Source organism: Microcaecilia unicolor, chromosome 13 (genome assembly GCF_901765095.1).
Source record: "Microcaecilia unicolor chromosome 13, aMicUni1.1, whole genome shotgun sequence".
Lineage (NCBI taxonomy): Eukaryota > Metazoa > Chordata > Amphibia > Gymnophiona > Siphonopidae > Microcaecilia > Microcaecilia unicolor.
In genome coordinates, this window is record NC_044043.1 from 15,943,305 (window position 1) to 15,960,912 (window position 17,608).

The window sequence follows — 17,608 nt, forward strand, 5'->3', positions numbered from 1 at the left end:
ATGAATAAAAATAATTACTTTCACATTTATATACTTTGTGTGGCTGAGTTATTCCAGGGCCACCCCATAACCCTCGCCCGGGGCCTCACAATCACACAACTAGTTATGGTTTAGCCAGCTCTGGGAATCCAGAAATTCAACGCCAGAGCCTGGACACAGCCCAGCACTGAATTTCCAGGTATAATGCCAGCGGTGGTCAGCAGAATGCTGAGTGCCGGCCGCTGAATATCGACCCCTATTTGAATATTGTTTATTGTACAATTTGATATACCACCTTTACTAACAAAAGATCAAAGCAATTTACAAAACAATTTTTTCAGAATAAAATGAAAAGGAATTCCAATTCACACATCACATGCAAGCTAATAGAATAAAACGGAGAGGGGAGGGGGGTAGAAAGGGAAAGAGTGTATGTCCAGAGGTCTGTGCAGGCTGAAAGCGGGAGCCACTAGGTAACAGGCAAATCAAATTCCTGTTGGAAAAAGTAAGATACTCCCTTGTCACACCCATGTATGAATTTCTTCACTATAGCACTTAGACAATGCCTTTATAGAACAGCACTTAAGGTGCCGGGCAGAATGGTAGAAACTATTAAAAAAAAACAAGACAACAAAGCACATACCTAAGCATGGATTAATGAGACAAAGCCAACATGGATTTAGTCAAGGGAAATCTTGCCTCACCAATCTACTACACTTCTTTGAATGGGTGAACAAACGTGGATAAAAGTGAGCCGGTCGATATTGTGTATCTGGATCTTCAGAAAGCATTTGACAAAGTACCTCATGGAAGACTCCTGAGGAAATCACATTGTGGATTAAGAACTGCTTAAAAGACAGAAAACAGACAGTAGGGTTAAATGGTCAGTATTCAATGGAGAAGGGTAGATAGTGGGGTTCCCCAGGGGCCTGTGCTGGGACCACTACTTTTTAACATATTTATAAATGATCTAGAGATGGGAATAACTAGTGAGGTAATTAAATTTGCTGACGACACAAAGTTATTCAAAGTCGTTAAATCGCAATAGGATTGTGAAAAATTACAAGAGGACCTTACAAGACTGGGAGACTGGGTGGCTAAATGGCAGATGATGTTTAATGTGAGCAAGTGCAAAGTGATGCATGTGGGAAAGAGGAACCCAAACTATAGTTACGTGATACAAGATTCCACATTAGGGGTCACTGACCAGGAAAGGGATCTAGGTGTCATCACCGATGATATGTTGAAACCCTCTACTCAGAGTGTGGTGGCAGCTAAGAAAGCAAATAGAATGTTAGGTATTATTAGGAAAGGAATGGAAAACAAAAATAAGGACATTATAATGCCTTTGTATTGCTCCATGGTACGACCACACCTCAAATACTGTGTGCAATTCTGGTCACTGCATCTCAAAAAAGATATAGCAGAATTAGAAAAGATACAAAAATAGGTAAATAAAATGATAAAGAGGATGGGACAACTTCCCTATGAGGAAGGCTAAAGAGGCTAGGGTTCTTTAACTTAAGAGAAGAGACAGCTGAGGGGAAATATGATAGAGAGCTATAAAATACTGAGTGGAGTGGAAGTGGTAGAAGTGAATTGCTTGTTTACTTTTTCCAAAAAAACTATGACTAAAGGGCACACAATGAAGCTACTAAGTAGTGAATTTAGAACTACTCAAAGAAAATATTTCTTCACTCAATGTGTAATTAAACTCTGGAATTCATGACCAGAAAATGTGGTAAAAGCAGTTAGCTTAGCAGGGTTTAAAAAAAGGGTTTGGATGGACTAGGAAAACTCCATTGCTTTTTTTCTAGGATAAGCAGCATAAAATCTGTTTTACTGTTTTGGTATATTGCTGGGTTCTTGTGACCTGGATTTGCCACTTTTGGAAACAGGATACTAGGCTTGATAACTCCTTGGTCTGTCCCAGTATGGAAATGCTTATGTTCTTAAACAGCGAAAACGATGGCAGACAAAAGCCACATGGTCCATCCAGTCTGTCCAATCATATCACCAGCTAAAACTTCCTCCCCCAAAGAGATCCCACATGCCTGTCCCACGCTTTCTTGAATTCAGATACAATCCTTTTCTCTACCGCCTCCACCGGGAGGTCATTCTATGCTCCACCACCCTTTCCGTAAAGAAGTATTTCCTTAGATTACTTTTGAGTCTATCCCCCTTTCAACTTCATCTTTAGCCCTCTCATTCCTTTCAGTTTAAAGAGACCTGCCTCCTATGCATTTATGCTGCAGAGATATTTAAATGTCTCAATCATATCTCCTCTCTCTCGACTTTCTTCCAAAGTATAAATGTTGAGGTCTATGAATTTGTCTCTATATGCTTTATGATGGCAGTGCTGAAAATTCTAAGTGAGAATAGCATTAAACACATTTTAGAGCTACGCTATAAAAACCAGTATAAGGCGGTCGGGAGCAGCATGGGTGGTACCTTAATCCTTGGGCATGAAGTAAATACTTTAAATGCTCAAAGGCCAATGGGGTGAAGTCAGTGCGCTCTATCAGCCAGTCCCATGTGTCTAAGCAAACAAGCCTGGTGGTCAGTGCTATTTTAAGCAGCTCAAGACAATTCTGTAACTAGGCAACTGATGTTTGATGTCCCTTTGCGTGTGTATGTGCGCCAAAATGTAGCACGTAGAACATAAGGACGTAACATCTAGTGATCGCTGGATGGTGTGGTTCAAAGTTGTTAAATCGCAAGAGAATTGTGAAAATTTACAAGAGGACCTTACGAGACTGGAAGACTGGGCATCTAAATGGCAGATGGCGTTTAATGTGAGCAAGTGCAAAGTGATGAATGTGGGAAAGAGAAACCTGAATTATAGCTATACTAGGAAAAAATGCCCGTTTCTGAGCGGAATGAAACGGGCGCTAGCAAGGGGCCCCCTCCCTCCGTCCGTCGAAGCTACTTGCCATGTTCGCTGTGGGCCGTTTCGGCCCTCGAGTGTCAATAGCTCCGCCCTCAACGTCATGACGTTTTGACGCGAGGGCGGTGCACACACTCCAGGGCACACCGGATATCTCGGGCGCCTCAACTTCCGTGGAGGCTTCAGAACGTTGGGGTTGCCTTTTATATACATAGAAGATGATTTCATATGCCCCAATGAAAGGAGAGTTTAATTTTATTTCCAGTCTTTATAACACCAGGCTTCCCAAGGCAGATCACAACAACAGTTAAGATGAACCCATCAGTAAATAGGATATCCTCACTGAAATTTGGCCATATATTACTGTATTGTGTAGAAAAATGAGAACAAAATAAAGCCTTTATTAGTGCTGTTTCCACCAGCTATAATAATTTTTGAAGCTGTTTTAGTGATATTCAGTTTTGATTTCATGATATTTATATCTACACTAGTAAAAAAGGCCCGTTTCTGACACAAATGAAACGGGCGCTAGCAAGGTTTTCCTCGGAGTGTGTATGTTTGGGAGAGTGTATGTGAGAGTGACTGTTTGAGAGTCAGAGTGAAAGTGTGAGTCCAATCCATGCTCCTCTGTCACCTGGCCCCTCCATTCATCCCTATCCAGCAATTCCGCTCTCTCCCTGAGGCCTGCCCTGCAATCCATATGCATCCATGGCCATCTGTCCCCTCCATTCATCCCTATCCAGCAATTCCCCTCTCCCTGAGTCCTGCCCTTCCAATCCATGCCCATCCATGCTCCTTTGTCACCTGGCCCCTCCATTCATCCCTATCCAGCAATACCCCTCTCTCCCTGAGGCCTGCTCTGCAATCCATATCCATCCATGCCCATCTGTCCCCTCCATTCATCCCTATCCAGCAATTCCCCTCTCTCCCTGAGTCCTGCCCTCCCAATCCATGCCCATCCATGGTCCTCTGTCCCCTGCCCCCTCCATTCATCCCTTTCCAGCAATTGCCCTCTCTCCCTGAGCCCTGCCCTCCCAATCCATGGCCATCCATGCTCCTCTGTCCCCTGCCGCCTCCATTCATCCTTTTCCAGCAAGTCCCCTCTCTCCCTTCCATGACCCCCCCCCCTCGCATCCATGCTCCTCTCTCTCCCATGTGCCAGCCTGGCCCGCCCTCTTCTCCCCCCCCCCCTTCGCATCCATGCTGTCGTTTCTTCCCTGCCCTCCCGCTCCCATTGTTGTACTTTACTGGCCACCCTCTTCTCTCCCCCCAACATGCGTGTTTTTGTTTTTTTCTTGTTTCTAAATTTACCTCCGTGGCGGTTCCGGCAGCGAAGCGTCAGGGAAGGAGGCGGTGCTCCCGACGTGTAGGTTTCCCTTCGCTGTATTCCGCCTTCTTTTGACGTCATCCTTGACGTCAGAAGAAGGCGGAACACATGGAAGGGAAGGCTAGACGTCGGGAGCGCCGCCTCCTTCCCTGACGCTTCGCTGCCGAGCGATGCGATTGGTTGAGTGTCATTGCTCCGCCCTCGACGTCATCACGTTTGACGCGTGGGCGGGGCAGACACAATGCGATCTCACCCCCTTCACTTTGCTAAGAGAGGCTTCATTAGAACGTTGGAGGTGCGTTTTATATAGAGAGATATGGAATGCTTTCAAATAAATTAAAAAGCTGTCAAATAAGTCAAAATAAAAATATTCTTTTCTCCTCCACCTTTTAAGGCACTGCCTAGCCAACTGGAACAGCTTTTGACTTTTTACAGATAGATCCACACATAGGCAGTCCATTATTTCTAAAAGTCTTTTACTATTGTTTTCAATAGTGTTTGCTATTGTTTTGGGTGTACTTGTGACTCCGCCTACTGGCTTCAACCCATATAATGGGCTAGATTGCCTTGTACAGTCTCCAGTTCTCAATCTACTACTACTACTTAACATTTCTAGAGCGCTACTAGGGTTACGCAGCGCTGTACAGATTAACCTCCTTGGTCTGCTGCTATTTCCTGATTATCTCTACTATCTTCCTTCTTATGAGTCAGCAAGAGTATGGCCTCTTTCTCCAATCAAGAACTACCATCCCTATTGGTCCCTTCACCTCGCCCTCTTTTTGAGGACATGTCCGGGTAACCGGGCGGGTTTTGCCAATCTGCCCGTTTGTCTGGATTTCCCCCCATCCACTTTCCCCTTTATGTCCTGTGCCTGGGTAAAGAGGCAGATTATCAGAAATAAAAAAAAAAACAGAAAGACAATGGGGGTCATCCCAGAGGTCTCCAGGGCCAACATTGGCTGTAAGGATTATAGATATTTGGCACAGATGGACTGTAGACTTAGGTCTGCAAGCTGATTTGTTGAATATTAATGCTCTAATTACCAGGATACCTTGAGCAGAACATGGTGCTGAATTGAAAGAATGTCAATTTCGAGTACTTCACAGAGCTTACTTTTCTCAAGCACAGGCCCACAAGGAAGGATGTACCATTACCCAAATATGATGTCAAACAGCTGATAACACTTTTATTCAAAGTCGTTAAATTGAGACAGGATTGTGAAAAATTACAAGAGGACCTTACGAGACTGGGAGACTGGGCGGCTAAATGGTAGATGATGTTTAATGTGAGCAAGTGCAAGGTGATGCATGTGGGAAAAAAGAACCCGAATTATAGCTACGTCATGCAAGGTTCCACGTTAGGAGTTACGGACCAAGAAAGGGATCTGGGTGTCGTCGTCGATAACACGCTGAAACCTTCTGCTCAGTGTGCTGCTGCGGCTAAGAAAGCGAATAGAATGTTGGGTATTATTAGGAAAGGTATGGAAAACAGGTGTGAGGATGTTATAATGCCGTTGTATCGCTCCATGGTGCGACCGCACCTTGAGTATTGTGTTCAATTCTGGTCGCTGCATCTCAAGAAAGATATAGTAGAATTGGAAAAGGTGCAGCGAAGGGCAACTAAAATGATAGCGGGGATGGGACGACTTCCCTATGAAGAAAGACTAAGGAGGCTAGGGCTATACAGCTTGGAGAAGAGACGGCTGAGGGGAGACATGATAGAGGTATATAAAATAATGAGTGGAGTGGAACAGGTGGATGTGAAGCGTCTGTTCACGCTTTCCAAAAATACTAGGACTAGGGGGCATGCGATGAAACTACAGTGTAGTAAATTTAAAACAAATCGGAGAAAAGTTTTCTTCACCCAACGTGTAACTAAACTCTGGAATTCGTTGCCGGAGAAAGTGGTGAAGGCGGTTAGCTTAGCAGAGTTTAAAAAGGGGTTGGACGGTTTCCTAAAGGACAAGTCCATAAACCGCTACTAAACGGACTTGGAAAAATCCAAAATTCCAGGAATAACATGTATAGAATGTTTGTACGTTTGGGAAGCTTGCCAGGTGCCCTTGGCCTGGATTGGCCGCTGTCGTGGACAGGATGCTGGGCTCGATGGACCCTTGGTCTTTTCCCAGTATGGCATTACTTATGTACTTATGTACTTATTCATGCCCTGTGGCACTGTAGTAAGATCAGTGAATTTTGGATGGCTATTCTTCCGTATTTGGAACAGTTATTGGGACAGACCATAACAGTACCACCTGTTGGAATTAAGGGACTCGGGAAGAGGCTTTAACTTATTTTAAGTAAAGCATTTATAGTGGGGAAGAATTTAATCTTAGCCACTGGCTGCAGAATGTTTCACAATCCTTTTGGTACTGGAGGAACAAACTTCATGAGCTGATGTTGTGGAAATCTTGAGATAGACCCCCTAAAAGGCCTTTCTGGTGATATGAGACAGCTATCTTCAATTTCAGAGGGCCAGAATATAGTTCTGAATCACTTCAGGAAAAGGCTACGGTAGTTACGGTAGTTTGTAGGTACCCCTCACTGAGGTAGGTAAGGGGATTGGTGGGGGTGGGTGGGTGAGGGGGAAGGGCAGGAAGTATCACCTGTGTGAGATGACTGGGGGTTATAAGAGACCAGACCTCAATGACATCGCAGCTCTCATATATGGTGTTGGGTAGTTGTTGATTATATTGTTACACATGTCCTCATTCCCTTTTATTTGTAAAGAACTTAGATTTTCTATGTTTATATTTGCAGTATATAAAATAAACTGAACCTACTGCACTCACTGTTGGGGAGGTAACAGGGGTGAGACGTGGATTTGTACACAGGATTACACAATTTGTTCTTCTGCTGTTGTTATACTATGTGAAATTGTAAGGTGCATACATACTTTACAAAATGTGTGTACTCACACAGAGGAGTCCACAAGCAAGAAGTGAGGATCCATCAGAAGAGGACCAAACCAAATGGAAAACAAATGCAGAATTTAGCTTGATAGTCTTCTTAAAGTTTACATATTTCTACATAAGAAGCATTTTTTTTACATTTCTTTGGAAGAACTATTTCCATTTGGTGGTTTATGAAGTATCGAGTGAGTTTTTATCTTGATCCTGCTTTCGTTTATCCTTGATGAAGATATTTTGAAATATGGCCATGTGGGGACATTGCTGAATCAAACTAAATAAAAATTGGTTTTGAACCTTTAAAAAAAAAAGAAATAGCACTGATCACCAAGGCTGAATGTCGGCCTGTCGCTAACCAAAACCTCTGCAATGCTCTTATGGATCTGGGTCCACAAATCTGAGACCCATCAGCTTAAAACAACTGAATTTTTATGATGTAGGGACCAATTTTATAATTAGGTGCCAAGAAACAGATACTACAGTGGGGTGCGCTTACTACCAACTGTGTAATGGTACTTTGGCGCGCCTAAGTTGGTAAAGGATACTAGCGGAAACTGGCTTTGGCACGCCACAAATTAGTCACCAGGTCAATGGGCAGGCCTAGTTGCGCCAATCAATGCACACAACTGATAATCCTATATAATAATTCTCACCACCAATGTTCTAATGTGGGACAGCCTGTAACCGTGGCTTCTGGAGTTGCTGAGCTAGGCTCCGTACCAGGATGATGTCATTAACAGCTGATTCCCAGGCAGGGGGAGGTGTAGGGAAACGTGCTCCGCGTTTCCCTACTCCTCCCCCTGCCTGGGAATCAGCTGTCAGTGCGCCGCTCCCTGCCACTTCGGAGCGTGTTTCCCTACTCCTCCCCCTGCCTGGGAATCAGCTGTCAGTGCGCTGCTCCCTGCCACTTCGGAGCAAGTGGTAGGGAGCGGCGCATCAAAAAACTACAAGTGCGGCACCACAGAACCACCCCCTCCTTGGCGCATCACCCAATCCCCCCCCCCCCCCGGCACATCAAACACCCCCTCCCCCCCCCCCGGTGCATCAAACCCCATCACCACCCGCAGATGCCAGTAGTAACGCTGTTCAGCCGCTGCTGCTTCTCCTGTTGAGCAGCAGCGGCCGCTACAAAAAGAAAAGAAGCAATAAATGTTTTAAAACCCAGCCCAAATCATTCGCAAATGCCCGTGTCTTACAACACAGTCTCTGCAGCCGCTCCTCCTCTCGCCTCCACATCACTGCCCCTGGAGTAAGACCCCGGAGGAGCACAGTGACGTGACAGGCGAGAGGAGGAGCGGCTGCAGAGACTGTGTTGTAAGACTCGGGCATTTGCGAATGATTTGGGCTGGGTTTAAAAACATTTATCGCTTCTTTTCTTTATGTAGCGGCCGCTGCTGCTCAACAGGGGAAGCAGCAGTGGCCAGACACCATTACCACTGGCAGCTGCGGGTGGCGAGGGGGTTTGATGCGCCGGGGGGGAGGGGAGGGGAGGGTCGCTGGACATGAGTAGCTGCAGGGGGGCAGGGGGAGAGGAGGGTCGCTGGATATGGATGGCTGGAGGCGGGACAGGGGAGAGGGAGGTGGGGAGGGGGTCCTGAGACCAGAGAGGTGGGGGTGGGGAAGGGGGCCCTGCGAGAGGGGGGGTGGGGCTCACACTCACTCACTGTCTCTCACATACACTCTCTCTGACACACTCCATCTCTCTGTCACACACACACAGACACACTGTCTCTCACACACTCTCTCTCTCACACAAACACACACGCTGTCTCTGTCTCTCTCTCATTCTCTCTCTGACACACACACTCCATCTCTCACACACACTCTCTCTCTCACACAAACACACACACATGCTGTCTCTCTCTCATTCTCTCTCTGACACACACACTCCATCTCTCACACACACTCTCTCTCTCACACAAACACACACACATGCTGTCTCTCTCTCATTCTCTCTATGACACACCAGGGGCGTAGCCAGCCTTCCGTGGGGGAGGGGTCCAGAGCCCGGGGGGAGGGGGCACATTTTAGCCCTCCCCCCCCGGCGCCGCCCCCCCACCGCCGACATTGCCGCCCCCCCTTCCGCCGCGAACCCGCCGCCGCCGCAGCCTACCTTTACTTTTGCTGGCGGGGGATCCCACTCCCCGCCAGCCGACGTCTTCTTCTCAGTCGTTTCCTGCTCTTCAATTTGTTTGCTGACGTCCTGCACGTTGTACGTGCAGGACGTCAGACTCAGAGAACAGAACTGTTCTCTGAGTCTGACGTCCTGCACGTACAATTACGTGCAGGACGTCAGCAAACAAATTGAAGAGCAGGAAGGACTGAGAAGACGTCGGCTGGCTGGGAGTGGGATCCCCCGCCAGCAAAAGTAAAGGTAGGCGGGGGCGGGTTCGCCGGGAGGGGGTCCTGGGGTGAATCTGCGGGGGCCCCGGCCCCCTCAGGCCCAACGTAGCTACGCCACTGTGACACACACACTCCATCTCTCACACACACTCGCTCTCTCAAACATACACACTCCGAGGAAAACCTTGCTAGCGCCCGTTTCATTTGTGTCAGAAACGGGACTTTTTTACTAGTATTCTATAAGTTCAGCGACACGTCATGTTCCATCCACATGTGCACCCCCTTGCAGTTACATGCTACAGCACTTAGAACAACCTGATAGAATAGCGCCTATTCAGGGCTGGCTCAAGGGATAGTGGCACCCTGAGCCAACTTGCTATGGCAACCCCCCCCCCCCCCCCAATCACTTCACTTCAAGCATCCCCTCCTTCCTCTCCCCCCTCCCCCGTGGGTTTGGCATCTCTCTCCCACCCCTGTCCAATCTCTCTTTCTCCTCCCCATGGGTCTGGCACTGCTCCTTCACACCTCTCACTCCCCCATTGTCCTGTGAAGTTTACATCAGATGCTGGCGGCAGCAGGCAGCATGACAGACTACCTTCGGCCAGCCCCTGGGTCTTCCCTTTGCCGCGTCCCACCCACAGGAGATTGCATTAGAGGAGGCAGGATACAGCAGAGGGAAAACAAAGGACCATGGGGGAATGAGAGAGCTCAGGGAACAGTGCTGGACTCCAGGTGAAGGGGAAGAGACAAGGGTAGAGACTGGACTGGTTGGGGGAAGGCTTGATCTACAGACCAGGTGAGATCAGAGGCTAAGTATTTTGACGCCCTGGGTCAGAGCCTCACCTGGTCCAATGGTTAAGCCGGCCCTGCGCCTAGTGCATATATGCCTGTCCCCGACAACTGCTGGCACCAGTGAAACACAGAAGTGGCGCATAGTTCTAGGCACCTGCCTACAGAACTGCCCTATAAGATTAGTCTACCTGAGGCCCGGTAAAAATATTCATCCTGTATGTGTATATTTAAAGATATTCCACAGTAACAAAAAACAATGGGAAAAAGAGCTCCTTATGTCCTGCTGTACTGTTGGCATACTAGGATTTGGCCATCATCTAATTGAGCAGCGGTTTGCAGTTGGGCGTCCTTCCCCTGACAAAGCCTGACCCGGCGAAACGGGACCGTTGGGGAGGCCCTCAGTTTAAGCTGCAACAAGCTAAGTAGCTTTGCTCTGTATTGTGGCTATTTCTTTGCATTATATTATATTTATACACTAACAGTTGTGTGAACACTGAGGAAGGAGGTTGGTAGGGACCTATGATTGAAACAAGGTGACAATATCTGTAATTTTATTAATTAAGATTAAGTTGTCACGACTATTGATCCAAGATGGCGACGGTTAGAGCTGCTTAACCGGACGCGCTCTGAATTTGTTCCAGCTTACTTTGGTGAGAGCGCCTTACCCATCTTCGATGGGGAAGAGGAGAGGTAGAGTTCAGGAAGCTCCCCAGGTCCCGGGCGGAACGCCCCAGCTTCACCAGCCGACGCTGCAGCAATTTGGAGTTTCCTTCGGTCCTGTTCTGGTGTCTACCCCCTCTGCCGGAGCTGGCGTGTTGACACCAGATGGCAGTGTAGACGGGGCTTCCTTGAGCCCCGCCGAACGTGCGGCACCCCCACAACCCGGAACAGAAGCTCTGAGTGCAAGCCCTGACGCCATGGCTCCTGGAGGAACGCATGGAGAACGGGGAGGGAGCCAGCCTGAGAGGACAACTGGAACCGATGAGCAGCGAGGATCGGGAGTGTTAGCAGCTTACGTTTTGTCTAAAACTGTGAGTACCCTGGAGCAGGTCTCAAAGGCTCCTCTTCCAGATTTTTCAGTGGGAACAGCAGTGAAACCAGCCGTAGTGACCTTAAAGTCATTGTGGGACCTAACTTCTGCGACCCAATCTGCTTTACAATCTCTAATTGTGAAAAATATGGAAACAATTAAAGTTCTTTCGGAGACTGTGTTAAACCAAATACAGACTTCTGAACTCCAAGCTTCCGAGGTAAAGAAACTGTCAGAAAAAATTGAGAAATTGGACCTGGTGGAACAAACCCTAATTAAAGACAAGAACTTTACCTTAAGACGCCTGGAGTACTTAGAAAATCAATCTAAGAGACTTACTTTGCGCTTTATAAATTTTCCTAGGTCTCCCTTGGTAGTGCCAATTCAAATGGTTAGAAAATATTTGATGGAAATTCTGGGAATGTCAGAGAGTTCACTGCCACCTATAACACAAGCTTATTATATTCAAGTAGATGTGAAAACATCAGAAGAATTACCTGTACAAGGTGCAATGAATCTCACTACATTCCTAGAATCTTCTCTTGAGGTTATAACTCAGAGGACCACCTTATTGGTCACATTTGCTTTGGAAATTGATAGAGACGCAGTGCTCAAACTTTCCCTGAGACATTTGGATTCTCTGTTTATGGGTTCAAAAGTTAGAGTTTTTCCTGACCTGTCCAGGGAAACTCAAAAGAGACGTAGGATGTTTTTACTATTGCTTCCAAGGGTGATAGCAATTGGTGCAGATTTTCTTCTGAGATTTCCCTGTATATGTAGAATAAAATTTCAATCTAAGCAATATCAATTTTTTGACCCAAAACAGTTGGAGGATTTCTTAAAGAGCAGAGTTTAGTCACATATGTAACACTGTATGGCAGATTGGAGTTAGCCAATCAGGAATTAAGCAGCTTGTTTGATTTATTATTTGTGAATTTTGCTTAAATTTAAGTATAAAGATTTTTTCTTTTATTTTCTTGGATCAGTTTCCTATTTTTGTGGACGATAGGTAACATACTATTGAGTTATTGAATGTATTATTACTTTGTTGAAAGATTCTGTTTTAGTGTATTATCTCTCTATATAAAAGGCAACACCAACGTTCTATGAAGCCTCCAGCCGGAAGTGTGAAGGGGGCGAGATATCCGGTTTCCCTATGAGTGTCTGCCCCGCCCTCCCCCGCAGAGCACGAAATCAAATCGCTGGCTCTGTAACAGTGAAGGACTCAGAGGGGGGAGGGGAGAGAGGCCAGAGGGCAGGGACACACACACTCCCACATGCACACAGAAGAAAACATTGCTTGCCCCCGTTTCATTTGCATCAGAAACGGGGCTTTTTTACTATCTCTCTATATAAAAGGCAACACCAATCTCTCTATATAAAAGGCAACACCAACGTTCTATGAAGCCTCCAGCCGGAAGTGTGAAGGGGGCGAGATATCCGGTTTCCCTATGAGTGTCTGCCCCGCCCTCTCTGTAACACAGTCAGTGAAGGAAAACAGCAGAGCACGAAATCAAATCGCTGGCTCTGTAACAGTGAAGGACTCAGAGGGGGGAGGGGAGAGAGGCCAGAGGGCAGGGACACACACACTCCCACATGCACACAGAAGAAAACATTGCTAGCCCCTGTTTCATTTGCATCAGAAATGGGGCTTTTTTACTATCTCTCTATATAAAAGGCAACACCAACGTTCTATGAAGCCTCCAGCCGGAAGTGTGAAGGGGGCGAGATATCCGGTTTCCCTATGAGTGTCTGCCCCGCCCTCTCTGTAACACAGTCAGTGAAGGAAAACAGCAGAGCACGAAATCAAATCGCTGGCTCTGTAACAGTGAAGGACTCAGAGGGGGGAGGGGAGAGAGGCCAGAGGGCAGGGACACACACACTCCCACATGCACACAGAAGAAAACATTGCTAGCCCCCGTTTCATTTGCATCAGAAATGGTGCTTTTTTACTATCTCTCTATATAAAAGGCAACACCAACGTTCTATGAAGCCTCCAGCCGGAAGTGTGAAGGGGGCGAGATATCCGGTTTCCCTATGAGTGTCTGCCCCGCCCTCTCTGTAACACAGTCAGTGAAGGAATACAGCAGAGCACGAAATCAAATCGCTGGCTCTGTAACAGTGAAGGACTCAGAGGGGGGAGGGGAGAGAGGCCAGAGGGCAGGGACACACACACTCCCACATGCACACAGAAGAAAACATTGCTAGCCCCCGTTTCATTTGCATCAGAAACGGGGCTTTTTTACTATCTCTCTATATAAAAGGCAACACCAATCTCTCTATATAAAAGGCAACACCAACGTTCTATGAAGCCTCCAGCCGGAAGTGTGAAGGGGGCGAGATATCCGGTTTCCCTATGAGTGTCTGCCCCGCCCTCTCTGTAACACAGTCAGTGAAGGAAAACAGCAGAGCACGAAATCAAATCGCTGGCTCTGTAACAGTGAAGGACTCAGAGGGGGGAGGGGAGAGAGGCCAGAGGGCAGGGACACACACACTCCCACATGCACACAGAAGAAAACCTTGCTAGCCCCCGTTTCATTTGCATCAGAAACGGGGCTTTTTTACTGAAGGACTCAGAGGGGGGAGGGGAGAGAGGGCAGAGGGCAGGGGGCAGGGACACACACACTCCCACATGCACACAGAAGAAAACCTTGCTAGCCCCCGTTTCATTTGCATCAGAAACGGGGCTTTTTTACTGAAGGACTCAGAGGGGGGAGGGGAGAGAGGGCAGAGGGCAGGGACACACACACTCCCACATGCACACAGAAGAAAACATTGCTAGCCCCCGTTTCATTTGCATCAGAAACGGGGCTTTTTTACTAGTCACTCATAAATGTATATGATTGTTAAAAACTAATAAAAGATAATGCAAAAAAAACAAAAAAATTAAGTTGTCACCAGTCTGAGGTCCTTTCCTTCATCTATGATCAATTCATTTTCTTGCAATAGCATTATTAGATCCGCAATTTTTGGTGAGATATTCCACAGCACATAAGCGGGAATTTTAATGTACAGGAATTTTATACTCACCGTTATCGGTATCCTCCTCTTCATCCTCCAGCTGGTCCCGACCCTGAAAATCTTCTATTTTCAGAATCTCCACTGGGCTGCCTATCAGAAAAATGAAAACCAAACTCTCCAATTTTTAAATAATTGGCACTCTTATCTTAGGTAAAGAAGCACTTGGCTAAAAATAAGAAGTCTGGAATCCTGCGGCTGAAAATTTAGAATTACGGCTCCTCTGGAACTATGAAACTGAACCATCACAAACAGTACTGGGGGTGAGGTATAGAAGAAATAAATAAAAGAAGGCACAATCAGGTTCCCACAATACCACAGGAATGAAAATGGAGATAGAAATGCGCCTCCTTCGAACCCTTCTGCTGCCAGTGTGGTCCTTCCTGCCTCCCTTTCTCCATCAAATAGGAGGAAGGGGGTCACTCTCAGGGTTGCCAGGTGGAAAATTTTTTTCCAGCCCGATGGAGCCCAAAAAACAGCCCAAAACCCGCCCAAACACAAACCCCGCCCCTGACACCCCCACCCCCGCGTCATCACCCCCGCCCCCGCCGTCATCAACCCCGCCCCCGCCGTCACCGGCCCCGCCTCCCACGTCACCGGCCCCGCCTCCCCGTCATCGCCCCCGCCTCCCACGTCATCGGCCCCGCCTCCCACGTCATCGGCCCCGCCTCCCACGTCACTAACCCCGCCCAAAACGTCATTAACCCCACCCAAAAACGTCACTAACCCCGCCCCCCCGCGGCCAAAAAAACCGCCCTGAAGGCCAAAAACAGCCCAAAAAACCGCAACCCGCCGCGGGCAAAAATTTCCCGCGGCGGGTCGCGGAAAACCGCCCAATTGGGCGGTAAAACCGCCCACCTGGCAACACTGGTCACTCTATTTTCCTTATTTCTCTTTACGGTATGGTTCTTCCTTGCCCTCTTTCCTACTGCTGCTGCAGCCAATGAAAGGGGGCAGGGGAAGAAATTCAACTTGCCCCCACCCCTTCTCTTTACAGTGTATTCCTTCCTGATTCCTTGCAATTCTTCTGCAATTCTCAGCAGGAGCCATACCACTACCTTTCCTCTATGCCAGTGCTTCTCAACCCAGTCCTTAGGGCACAACCTAGCCAGTCAGGTTTGCAGGATTTCCACAATGAATATGAATGGGATAAATCTTCATGCACTGCCTCCTTGGTAGGGGCGTAGCCAGCCTTCTGTGGGTTTTTTTTTTGGGGGGGGGGGAACATTCCCCCCATCACGTGTTAGAAATATTACCTTTGTTGGCCAACACCTCACCTGCCAAAGAAAATTGCTGCCCGAACTGCTCCCCTCCTCCTCATGCTGCTGCAGAAAACAGGAAGTCGATGGCGTGCCTCCAGCCGCCGACACCGGGACTCCTTGCGCATGCTCAGCTCAAGCATGGAGAAGGGGAGCAGCTAAGGCAGGGTTTAGCATCCCTACCAGCCATTTAACAGATGCTGCAAGTTTAGAGGGGGCTTGAGCCCAAAGTGTGTGAGAGGAGCAAGCCCCCAAGGACTCCCGAGGCTATTCCACTGCTCCTTGGTATGCAAATCTATCTCATGCATATTCATTGTGGATATCCTGAAAACCTGACTGGCTACAAAACCCAGAAGCCACTGGATGGGAGGAAGCTTTAGCATCTTGGCACAGAAAGTGAGAGCGTTCAGAAATTGTGAAGAACAGAAAGACAACAGATGATAAAAAATGATAAAGGATACCAGACAGTAAGTGATGACAAACAAATGGAAGGGACACAGACAAGGAACAGGAAGGAGAGAAAACGAGCAAAAGGCAAGACTTCATAAAGGACATAAATAAAACAGGAGAGGCGGGAAGAAGAGGTGAATATGGGAAAATGGCTGACTGTGGAAAATAAAGAAGAATACACGAGAAAATAAAGGAATGAAAGACAAAGACCTGACAGACCTGAAAAATGAAAGGATAGAAATAATGAAAATTAAACAAACATATTATCTACAAAATAAGGGCTAGAAGTAGGAGCCTTGATTATAATGCCCTAGTCTTGCTGTGTCTGTCCAGAGGAGATATGTTTCTTTGGGGGACACTGTCTCTAAATGGGTTAGTTTGTGCATACAATGACAGTAATGAACCTCACTACTAAGAGAGGAGTTTGGACTGTCCCATCATCAGGTTTAATCCAAGCTACATCACCTGCTTCTTGTAGATCCTCACATTCATCTTCAACGGGCAGGTTTCCTCTTTCCTCAGATTCCTGGGGCTCAGTCTTGAATCCCCGTTCCTTAAACCGGATTAAAATGTCAGGTTTCACATTGGGGCAACCTAGTATAGAAAAAGATAGTTATGTTTAGAAAAGTTGTCCCAGAGCCTGTATTACCAGTACAAGTGAGCTCACCCGTCAGTTGCTATTGCATAAATGTGCTGAAAACATCTGCCGTGGAGACTATGAGGGGCATTTTCGAAAGGGACGTCCATGTTTTGATATGGACGTCCTTGCAAAATGTCCCGATCTAGGGGCGAAGAAACCCGTATTTTCGAAACAAGATGGACGTCCATCTTTCTTTTCAAAAATACCGTCAGGGACGTCCAAATCCTTAAATGTGGTCGTCCCTAGACTTGGTGGTTTCTGATTTTCGGCGATAATCGAAACCAAGGACGTCCATCTCAGAAACGACCAAATGCAAGCCATTTGGTCGTGGGAGGAGCAAGCATTTGTAGTGCACTGGTCCCCCTCACATGCCAGGTCACCAACCAGGCACCCAATGGGGCACTGCAATGGACTTCAAAATTGCTCCCTTACCTTGTGTGCTGAGCCCCCCCAAAACCCACTACCCACAACTGTACACCACTACCATAGCCCTTATGGGTGAAGGGGGGCACCTATATGTGGGTACAGTGGGTTTCTGGTGGGTTTTGGAGGGCTCGCTGTTTCCTCCACAAATGTAACAGGTAGGAGGGGGATGGGCCTGGGTCCACCTGCCTGAAGTGCGCTGCACCCATTAAAACTGCTCCAGGGACCTGCATACTGCTGTCATGGGCCTGAGTATGACATCTGAGGCTGGCACAAAATATTTTTAAAGATATTTTTAGTGGGGGGGGGGGGGGGGTTGGTTAATTATAAAAATATTACACAAATTTTGGAGTGCCTTTTGTTCTCAAGTGTAAGGTTAACAAGGATTGTTATTGTTATGTACCAAACAGTTAAGGTGAATGCCGAACGATTTTAAGTGGCTTGGTGCTTTATTCGTTTTCCTTTTATTGTATGTTTAACCTGTTAAAAAAGACTTCATGCAAATAAAAAATTTTAAAAAAAAGATATTTTTTGAGGGTGGGAGGGGGTTAG

At 47.1% G+C, this 17,608-nt stretch overlaps 1 protein-coding gene across 1 annotated transcript in view; it reads right to left on the reverse strand.

Moving 5' to 3' along the window:
* LOC115456822 (zinc finger protein 510-like) overlaps nt 1–17,608 on the reverse strand; it is a 93,030-nt gene that overhangs the window by 20,488 nt on the left and 54,934 nt on the right. The window contains exons 5-6 of the mRNA XM_030186139.1: nt 16,459–16,587; nt 14,297–14,377 (exon numbers count right to left, since the gene is read on the reverse strand). Of these exons, the coding sequence (XP_030041999.1) occupies nt 14,297–14,377; nt 16,459–16,587 (210 nt within the window). The remainder of the gene's footprint in view (nt 1–14,296; nt 14,378–16,458; nt 16,588–17,608) is intronic.